Source organism: Formica exsecta, unplaced genomic scaffold, assembly GCF_003651465.1.
Source record: "Formica exsecta isolate Colony F162 unplaced genomic scaffold, ASM365146v1 scaffold614, whole genome shotgun sequence".
NCBI classification, from domain to species: domain Eukaryota; kingdom Metazoa; phylum Arthropoda; class Insecta; order Hymenoptera; family Formicidae; genus Formica; species Formica exsecta.
Genome location: NW_021853375.1, coordinates 719,414 through 730,048, shown reverse-complemented (window position 1 = coordinate 730,048; position 10,635 = coordinate 719,414). Strand labels below are relative to the sequence as shown.

Here is a 10,635-nt window from a genome sequence, read left to right as displayed (position 1 = left end):
GCTCTGAAGCGAATTCGACGCGAAGGTCCGTACGCGAATAACGAATTCGCGAGATGCCTAGATGCCTCGACCATCAAGTATCTCATCCTCACGAATTGCGATTTGACTCAAGTCGGGGAAGAATTTTCGAGGAAACCGTGCTGTCCAACTGCTCTGAAGCGAATTCGACGCGAAGGTCCGTACGCGAATAACGAATTCGCCTTTATCGGAGATGCCTCGACCATCAAGTATCTCATCCTCACGAATTGCGATTTGACTCAAGTCGGGGAAGAATTTTCGAGGAAACCGTACGCCATCGCTGTCCAACAAGGATCACCATTGAAAGATCAATTTAATAACGCGTACGTATATACGAAAAGGTATTTATCTTCTCTCGTGAAGAACAATCTTTTTCTAAAATCGATCTTTCTTGCAGAATTCTCATACTGTTGAACAAAAGAAGATTGGAAAAGTTAAAGGACAGATGGTGGAAACATAATCCTGCGCGAAAAAACTGCGATTTAGAAAATGATCAGAGCGACGGTATTAGTATCCACAATATTGGCGGTGTGTTCCTCGTAATTTTTGTGGGCATCGTCTTTGCTTGCTTCACACTAGCATTCGAGTATTGGTATTATCGTTATCGTGCGAAAGTTAGCGACTTACGTAAAGATCCCAAAATGTCTCCCAAAACTAAGATGATGAAGACAATCAAGCCGATAAGATTCAATTTATATCCCGCTCCCACACATGGAAATAAACCGGTGCAATTTAGATCGAGATTTTAAATTCCGTTACTCAGGGTATACATATGTGAAATATAGAAAATAAGTATAAAGTTGTCGCATAAAGAAATATGAAATTATTTTTAGACAATGTGTTAATTTTCTATAAGATTTTCAATACGATATTTTTTAGATTTATGAATCTTCATAGTGATGTATCAGTGAAGCGGTATTGTAATATATGATAGCTTTGCAGATCAATTTGCATGCTCTTAGCATATATCATCCCATACATGTGTTTGTGGGTTTAGGTAATTTATCCTGAAAGGAGAGGATATAATTCGGAATTTTTGGATAAATAAATTTGCAAAGAGATAAAAGATTGCAAATTTATGTGTAATGTTCGCAATGCCTTTATTTTGTCCTTTTCCATACATTATTTCGCGCAAAGATATTTTTGCTCATTCCGTTTTTTTCTTATTTGCACATCTTTTTACATCATTCCTCGAAGACAAAGGGTCAGTTATAAGTGACACATTTCATTCATTGACATCCTTCACAATTCGATTTTTGCATATCCTTCTTAAATCATTTCTTTCAAAGACAAAATCAATTATAAGTTATACATTTCCTTTCGACATTCAACATCTTCCAACATTCCTTCCTAAGGCATTTGCATGCTAGTAACATTTCTTGTATTTTTTTTTCTTTTTCTTGCGTACCTTTTTCGCGAGGTAAGCATGTGTTTTTAAATTACACGTTTTTTTTACATGTACATTCTCAGTTATTCGATTTTCTTAGGGTGAGCACAGGGAAAGCATTGGATACAAGGAGATTTGGAAGATGGGGAGAGGGAAAAGAGGATGGAGATGGAGGGAAGGATTAATCTTCTAGGGAGTTAAATTATAATTAGGAGAATACGAGATTAAGAAGATAATCCATTAATAATTACGAAAAACAACAAGAAAATAGAACAGCACTTTAATTAAATACCCGATTTGCAAAACGTGCAGCTTTCAAAATAAGTACTCAACTATTCTCTCGAATTTGTCTGATTCCCAACTCTAATATCCGTTTTTTTTTTTTCCCTTTTATCAATAAGAATTGAATAAGTATGCTCTTGGCCTGCACGTCGGGCGAGAAACAAAATTGCTTGCTACAATTTCCTAGAAAATCAGCGTACTAAGTTCTCTCCTTAAAAATCACAAAATATAATCAACAACCTACAACTTAAATCACGTAGACTATGTCTGCAACGTCCTTACAACGTGAGACACTGTGTACAAGATATACACTTCTTTTTTTCTCATTTTACTCCTTTCCTTTTTACTCATCTCACAAAGAGGGTTAATAATAACTATCTAAATGAATAATTAATATCCTCGCGTTTCGTTTTGTATTCGATTGCATGTTGCTCATTACGAGTGACGATGGGGTTTACTCGTGCCTTCTTGGTTACATGCATAACAAATTCCACATGCCAAGAGGACCCCCATTCACGCACCTATCATTCGCTTCTTTATCTTGCGAAAAAAAAAGTATATATAGCTAAACCTCAAATCTCCAGTCATATAGAATTATTTAGCAGCTTACATTATCCAGTTCACAACGTCAATGGGCGCAAAGTCGTCAGTGGCTGGCACCCAAAGCTGCTACTGTGCCTTCTATCAGAAAAAAGATATAATTTATATAATTAGATACAATTATAGTGTAACAAAACTAAATTGTGTCTGTAAAACTTTTGTCCAAACGCACTATCAATATATTTTGGAATTGCAACTGAATTCAGGACAATTACTCATAGAAAAATTACTGCTATAACTCTTTGCTCGTTTTTTGGGCATGTGAGTCCTATTTTAAAGAAAAATTTATTCCAACTTTCTTTGAAGGGTCAAAATTCATTCAAATATTTTTCAATAAAAATGGTAAATATTGCATGTATTATAATTGCACGTTTAGATTAGGTTAACTTAGTCTAATCAAATTTTTTAATTACCTAGAATAATTACACATACATCAATATTTATCTTTCACAATAGATATAAATTGTCTATAAATACCAATTTTTTGTCATTACTCAATTGTAATGATTATGTGTTGTATTGCAAGTCTTGTATCCCAGTTTGGCAATATTGATCCCACACTCACTTAATAATAAAAAAAAAAAAAATTATCTAATCTCTAAAGCCGCCTCCTCCTAATCAATATATGCAATTACAACGCAATGTTACAATTGTCATGTAACTGTTTTTGCGATGCATATATGATATGTGTCTTATAGCGAAATTCATTACCTTTTTCTATCATTGTGCAGAGGTACACTCGATTGTACCCAGCCAAGTTGATCCAAACCAAAGGAATCTTTTTCGAGATTTTCTTGTTCGTGTATAACACTATCTTCACCTCCGATCGGAGAATAGCGAAAATGATCCTGTTCGGAAAGGATGCGACGTTTGACCGGAGATCGTACGGGCTCAGTTTGGACGCCTTTATCGCATTGACGCACTCGAAACTTCAACGTTAAATTCGTAGACACAGGCGGCATCACCGCGTCGTTCTCCCGGTACTCCATATAAGGGCTTTCTCCGCCAGGAAGATACAGCAAATTTCCTGATTCGGATCTCCGATAGGCAACTCGTTCTACTGTATTGTTTACGGGAAACGTTGTTCCATCTGCCCAATGACCATCGTCCTTTATCGGACGAAAGTGAGTACGCATGGAAGTCAATAAATCTTCGTCTGGTTCGGGAAGGTTGTTTACCTTCAAACTCGAACGAGACTGTTTGCAAGTTCCAATTGGAGTTTTACATGATGCCATTGGAAAGAAGCAACTACCTGTTTGAGGATTGTGACAATACAATCCTGTAGCTAAGTTGCTATCAATTCCTCTCCAGCACCAGGGTGCATCCGTAACTGAATCCGACCAATTTATATTGTATTCTGCAATGATACATTAATATATAAAAATCTTTGCTAATAGAATAATAAAATTTTTTAAGTTTTATTCATAAATTATATGTTGCCATCATGTATTATGTCTGACCTGCTTTATTTTTATTGCTGTATTCATCTGCATTATCTTCAATGCTGATTAGATCTATATCCCAGGGGATAAGCGGTGATTCGTCAACAATTGAGTCTTGATTTGGTGTGTCAGTAGTGTAATCGTTATTTGAAGTAGGTAAAGTAAAGATTGTCTTGGTAGTGTCTGTTGGCCATAGAGGTCCAGAAGGAATGGAAAGTGTTGGAGCTGCCCATATCGAAGCTGTGTCCTGTGCATTGCCTGGTACTGAATTCCAAAGTGCTTCCAAGTTTTCATTAAACTTTGCCTTTAACTGCGCTAATCTTAATTGATCGAGTTCCAATTCACGTTCTTTTTCTCTTTCCCGTTCCATTGATTTAGCGAATCCAAAACTTTCTTTATCTTCTGATCTTTGTGATTCAATGCTCTAAAAAAGGGGGAAAAAAATAATTTACCATATTGACAACTATATAAAACACCAAACAAATAGGAGAATATTATACTTACAATAGACATTTTATTTTTTTTATTGCAAGCGCTATTATTTTTGTTATTGTGCAAATTAATTCCGCTGTTTTTATTATTGTTGCTATTGGCAAAATTTTTTTGCGGAGAAAACTTTTTGATGGATACAGATTGCAAGGCTGGGAATGCTGCGTAGTATCTAAGAGCTCTGTCACGAGGTGTGAGTGCTTCTAAATTCGTTTTGGGTTCGCCATTAGATTTCTTAGATTCTTCTTTTTCATTATGCGAGCTTCCTCCTTCCAATTCTTTTAGTTTTATGCACAATTCATCAACCAGCGTTTCCACTCCGTATTTCTATACGCAGAAGAAATGCTTTTCTTATATACAGTTAGAACATAATGTGTCATTTTAGAAAATAAAAATTAGAGATTTTATATATTCTTAGTATAAATTATATTTTAAACTCACATCATCAGCAGCACTTGTCAGACATTGCACAACAGCTCGTCGTTGCTCCCCGTCACCATGTGTTGGCAGCTTTGCTTTAGATCGGGCACGTATGCGACGTCCTGTGCCTCTACCTAGCTCAATTGCCTCTTCTGGAGGACTTAGGGCCGAGTCGGGGCGGCGCAATAGGCTGAGCACAAATCGCGAGTACGCAACAGGGTCAATCCCCAATGCGTCCAGGCGTGCCTCGAGCCACTGGCGCAACTCCTCCTCGGCCCGCGAACCAAAGACTTCACCTCCTCCAGGGGACGCCGCTATCCCGACTAAATGCAATGCCGGATTCCTCATTCCCTCTTAATGAATCTCCTCCTAGACCCAGAAACTCTATCCAACTCCACTACCTCCAGGGTGATCATCTTCTCTCCTACAAAAAATTACATTCATGGTTTATTGATTATATTCATTTTATAATGTCATGACTTCATAATGAAAAGCTATAAAGTTCAACAAGGATATTTAAAATTTATGTAAATCTAAACTCACGTATGTACAGTAAGGTATTTTATTATTGTCCTTTAATTTTTAATTTTATAGAATCCACCACCACAACGCTTGGACTTATTAAACGGGCTTATCAAACCTTTTTCTTCACTTTTTGTTTTGAATTTCACACATTAAGTTTCTTAATTGCCCGGAAATATTATTAACGTTTCTTAAAGTTTGTTACGTTGTTTAAAAATTATTTAGTTCTTGTGCATGGGTGGTGGATATATCATTGAAGTGAGGCTGGCAGGTCTTAGTGAAGGATAACATATATAGTCTCCTTCCCATTTTGACACTGAAAATTAAGAAATAAAAATGATATAAATAATTGTTTTGCTAGAAAAAACATATTGTTTCATTTACAGTTAATATTTTTTTAGTATTGTATGCAAAATCCAAATAACATTTTATTCATTCAAAAAAAATTTTTTTGGTATTTTTTATCTGGTATAGTTATATTCTACGTAAAAACAATTAATTTCTATGAACTTTCTTTGAAAACTTGTTATAGCGAATGCAATCAAGGAAATTAAATTATAGTTATAGAAGTGATTCACAAATGTCTCTACATATAAGTTTATTTATACACTTCCACATTAGAGGTCATTATCAACATTGCTGTAAATTTATGCAATATATTCTATATGAAATATGCTATTTTACTATATTTAAGATAATATATTAATATTTATTTGTATCTATTTAAAGAAATACGTCAGAGTCGTCATATATAGACAACTTACAGTGTGTACACCACAGTGCACAGAATAATAAATTTTGCCAACGCGTGTACCGAGAAGACGGAGAAACAAAGACCAAGGTCCAGAAGTCATATAGCGCATATGTAAATAGAATCGCACATTGCGACGTTACACATGTTGAGACCATTGTGACCATTGTCAAAGAGACGTACTATCTATCTATAGATATGCAGACGTGTGCAACAAAACGCAATATATACATCGATCTCTTCGGAGTTATCTCGCCATGAAGATTGTGAATACTCGACACGCAGAAAGAAAGAGCGAGAGAGAGAGAGAGAGAGAGAGCGCGCGCGCGCGCGCGAGAGAGAGAGAGAGAGAGAGAGAGAGAGAGAGAGAAAATAAGCGCAAATTTAGGCGGGCGACGCAATTGCGTGTCCGCGAGCTGTTGGCAAAGGGTCGGAATATGTGTAATGCAAATAACCTTGTCGATTGCGCTATAGAATTTTGCCTGAGTCATACCTCTTGCCCGGAACGGCATGAGCCCGTGCAATGTGACGACGTTACGAAACGCGACGTTATCAAGCACTCGCGATCGGCAATCGCGATGGGACGCGCTAATGTACGAATCTGGACACGCATCTCAATCGCGATAATGAGAAATTCAAAATTCTTCAACGTACCTGCATGCCTCGAGAGATGATTTTCACCCCGGCCTCTCTTCTACACACCCCACTCAGTAAAAAACATGGCGAGCTACTGAAGCTTCCGCAACTGTCCGCGCGGAGTCGCGAGTGCGCTCAACGGCAACTTCGCGCCGGTAACGGCTATCGATAGAGCGCATGCGCGCAACGCGGCGCGCTTGGCGTCATCGGCTGGCGGGACGATTGGTCGAAGCCTTGTTTCGAAGACGAAATGTGAATCAAACAGAGAGGTGAAACTATGGAGGAATATAGTATCTGCTGAAAAAGAGAGCATAAGATTCTGTTTTAAAATAGTGTTTCTTCAGCGAAAAAGGGATGCAGTAATGCTGTGTTCATCGTTTCGAATGAAGCGCGATGTACTGGAATCCGGTAAGTAAAACACACATATTGGAATTCATTTTTTTATAATATGTGTATATGTGTATATATTGTGCTGTTTTTGCGAGTATAATATAAAACATCAACGAAAAAAAACGATGGCAAGAAATTTTGCGTATCGAATACAATATTGGCATATGTTTTTTTTACGATTCTTCGTTGGCATATCCACTTTTAACACGGTAAGAGATATGTTAATAAATAAAAACCAATAACCAAATAATACTAAACGCACTTTATTCGAACATATCAAAACAATGCCCAATAAAAATGACGCGTTCTCAATTAAAAACTTATTGAATTTTTTATTGTTCTGAATAATATATTTCTATGATGACTTATTATTTATTTTATAAAAATTTGTTACCATTTGTTACGAAACTCTCTTAGAGAGAGAAAGAGAAAAATGATATTTTGGAAGTGTATGTGATATTGAAAGACTACGTTAGATGGCAGCACGCTGTTCATAAACTGCTTGTCGCTGCATAAAAGTTCATCGATCTTTCTTTTGATAAATATACGTATATATATGCATACACCAATATTGTGTGCGCGCGCAAACAATACTATATATATGTAATTAATATTATATATTTGTTTAATATATCTGTTTAAAAAATATATTTGTTTAATACATCTGTTAAAAAAATATTTAATTTAAAGAATATACGCGCGCGCGCGCCCCTCCCCCTACACACACACACATTATACAATATATATCAATAAGTATATGTATGTATGACGTGCGAGTGAATACGTACACACCATGTACGTATATTATATGAAAATAAGGGATAGATTGCTTTTCTCTCTCTCTCTCTTTCTCTCTCTTGCCCAACATAATATAAAAATTTTAAATAAAAAATGGAGAAATTTTTTTAAGGCTATTATGACCCATATAGCACAGAACATTGCAGCAACATTGGCAACATTGTCGCAATGTTGCTACAATGTTGCGATGTTGCTGCAATGCTGTTACAACGTTCTGTGCTGTATGGGGATATTGATTCTATAAAAAATTTAAATATTACAAAACAATAATAAATTTTATCTTACTGTACAGATGAATTTAAATTTTACATAAATAGGCTTGTTCGTTTTATTAACAGCTTAAAGCATGGCAGTACAGTTGTAATCTTGTAAAGAAAAAATGATCATGTTATAAGTAATGAGATTGATTAGAGTTTCTGTCGATCTAAGAAAATATCCATTAGGAGGGGAGCTGATCACGCAGCCAGTCACGACATTCAGAAAAATCCCATCCGATTATTTTCCTCTCAATGAATATCTGTTACTTTTTATCTTCTTTAGCGCTCTTTTTTTCTAAAGTTTTCAGATCTTTCCCCCTTTTTCCTTATTTTTTATTATTATATTTCAGTAATAAGATAAAAAGAATCATCAATTTCTTACGTTTTATCTACCTGAAATTACATTTACTTTTGATTATTTCAATGTTCAGGCAGGAAACAATGAAAAGATCTCTGAGATTATTGCATTATTAATTATCCTTTGCGTTTAACTCGGATCAATACAGAAGTGTCTTTCATTTTAAAGCAGAAATTATCGTATCTATTTTTGTTTAATGCAAAGAAATAGAAAAGAATAAGAATTTACTTACAACGTTTTTTAAATCGGCAATATAATATAAAAATAATATAAAATAAAGCAATAAATTGAATTTAAAATAAATATGAAGACAAAGATAAGATGAACGCGAGTAATTAGCAATCTCGATATAATGTTTTTTTCTTCGCAGAGGCAATAAAATACTTAAACTTTATAAGAGAGAAAGCAAAAAATGTGAGGAAAGCTCAGTCGCCGGTTCTTGGCAACGTTCCCGCGTGCGGCAGATAAAAGAAAGGGCGAAAAAGAAAGGGCCGACGATTGTATAATCTGGTATCGAGGCGCAGATAAAAGCCCGGATTAAAATCCGGAATTAAATCATTTCGGCCCCGGCGAATCCCGATATTAATTCACTGACGCGCGTACACGTCGACTCCGTTGCACAGATCCGTCCCTCTTGCCTCTCCGCATTTTCATCCCGATCGTCACTCCGTTCTCCCTTCGCCCGGGTTCCCGGAGGTTAGTCGCTTCTCCTGGGAAACCGTCCGAGAGCTGCGCTGTAGCAGACAGGGTGCACGGGGGTTGCAACCCCGTGCACAGTGGACGAGGGACGAGAAGGGAGGTTGGCGGGACAACATTGTTGGTAGTAAGGGACGTTTTGCTGCTGCGCAACCGACACGACGCAGACATCAACCGCTGGTTCAACGACCACCGCCCTGCTCTCGTCCAACCCTGAAGTACCCAGCCCAGCTCGAGGGAGATGCACGGGGCGGTACGGAAGGGAGGAAAACGCACTCCTGGCGGCAAGAGCGCGAAAACGAGGGCGGCAATCGAGGAAGGGGAGGAGAAGGAGGGTGAAAGGGGGCGAGCGGCGGTGGTGGTTGTTGGCGAAAGAAGAGGGTTACCGTGAGCGGGGAAAGGGGAGAAGGGGGATTGAGAAGGGGGATCGCGTAGATGGGGGTCTCGCGAGCCCGCCGGAGCGGCCCACGGGCCAGTTCCGTCTCGAGCCCAGGGGTAGAAGAGCTACTGGCCGCTTGTCTGCTCCCTTCTTTCGCTATAGTTTCATTTCTTTCCGTTTTAGTTCCTCTTCAGTTCCGATTGATTGACATATACACGTATAATATATAACCGCAAATATCGGCACACATACATACACAACATATCCGAAAAACACGCACGCACACACCGTCCTTAAGCAGGGACCCGCTCTCTCACGCACAACGTAATCACACACATACACACACACACACATACACATACCCATGTATACACGCACACGGTAAATTCGTTTGTTCGTTGTTCGTGATTGAATTCGCAAGCACGATTAGTATACCGACCTTCCCGTCGTTGTCGTTTATAAATGCACGGACACACCCGCGTCCAGTATCCGGAGTATCTTTAGGTCCGTATCCGGCCAGGTGTAACGGGCCGTCGCGTAGTACCTGCGTCTTCTGTCCATCCAATGCGCGCGTGCATCGAGCGCGGGTTCGTTGAGTTTTAGGAAACGTAATTGTCGCATTCTCTCAGGTATGTGCAATCACTGTCAATCGGGCATTGACGGAACATCGCGACCGTTTCCGAAAAGCATCCGGAGCGTAAGATCGATTGCCACGTGTGTGATCGATAAAGATTTGGATTGACAAGTAAAGTGTCTCCATAAAACCAGACTACTTTGTGTCTCGATTTTTTTCTCGTCGAACAATTATTATTCTAATTCAATTATAAGGTCGAATAATTATCTAAATTGAAAAATTATTAATTAAATTGTGATCATCGTGAAATTTTTTTATTCTATCCATTTTGAAATACGAATTAACTATTTGATATGATAATAATAATAAAACAAAATATTATCTAATAATATGAAATTGTGTTGAAATTTTACAAGTTTGTAATAAAGTTTATAATTGTGTGGCGATTGTTTATTACAACATATGTAATTATATTACAGCTCTATGTAAAGTGTTCTGCATGTAATTCGGAAACGGTATCGATAACAGCATGCTTTCTCGATGTTTTATTTGGTATTCATAACAATATCATTATTTCGTTAACATATTTATTTTTAATATTTTTTTTTAAATATAGAAGAAAGAGATAGTAGTACA

General features: G+C 37.4%; 2 protein-coding genes across 5 annotated transcripts in view; one reads left to right on the top strand and one right to left on the bottom strand.

Moving 5' to 3' along the window:
- The window catches only part of LOC115242632 (ionotropic receptor 25a), a 14,560-nt gene extending 12,770 nt beyond the window's left edge, over window positions 1–1,790 (top strand). The window contains 2 exon segments of the mRNA XM_029819063.1: window positions 122–341; window positions 416–1,790. Coding sequence (XP_029674923.1) covers window positions 122–341; window positions 416–767 — 572 coding nt within the window. The 3' untranslated portion in view covers window positions 768–1,790.
- Window positions 1,098–6,704, bottom strand: LOC115242630. Of its 4 annotated transcripts, XR_003885084.1 has the most exons (9): window positions 6,566–6,704; window positions 5,182–5,476; window positions 4,660–5,062; window positions 4,234–4,545; window positions 3,748–4,153; window positions 2,999–3,644; window positions 2,765–2,851; window positions 2,298–2,368; window positions 1,098–2,227 (listed from the first exon to the last, which is right to left on the bottom strand). XR_003885084.1 is itself a non-coding variant. In XM_029819060.1 (8 exons), the coding sequence occupies exons 3-7, from the start codon at window positions 4,984–4,986 to the stop codon at window positions 2,782–2,784; spliced, it is 1,761 nt and encodes a 586-aa protein (XP_029674920.1). In that variant the 5' UTR covers window positions 4,987–5,062; window positions 5,182–5,476; window positions 6,566–6,704; the 3' UTR covers window positions 1,098–2,368; window positions 2,765–2,781. The 4 variants fall into 4 exon arrangements, 3 of the variants coding, with proteins under 3 accessions (XP_029674920.1, XP_029674922.1, XP_029674921.1); XM_029819060.1 differs by having other exon boundaries at window positions 1,098–2,368; XM_029819062.1 differs by lacking the exon at window positions 2,765–2,851.
- Window positions 6,705–10,635: the final 3,931 nt, after the last annotated feature.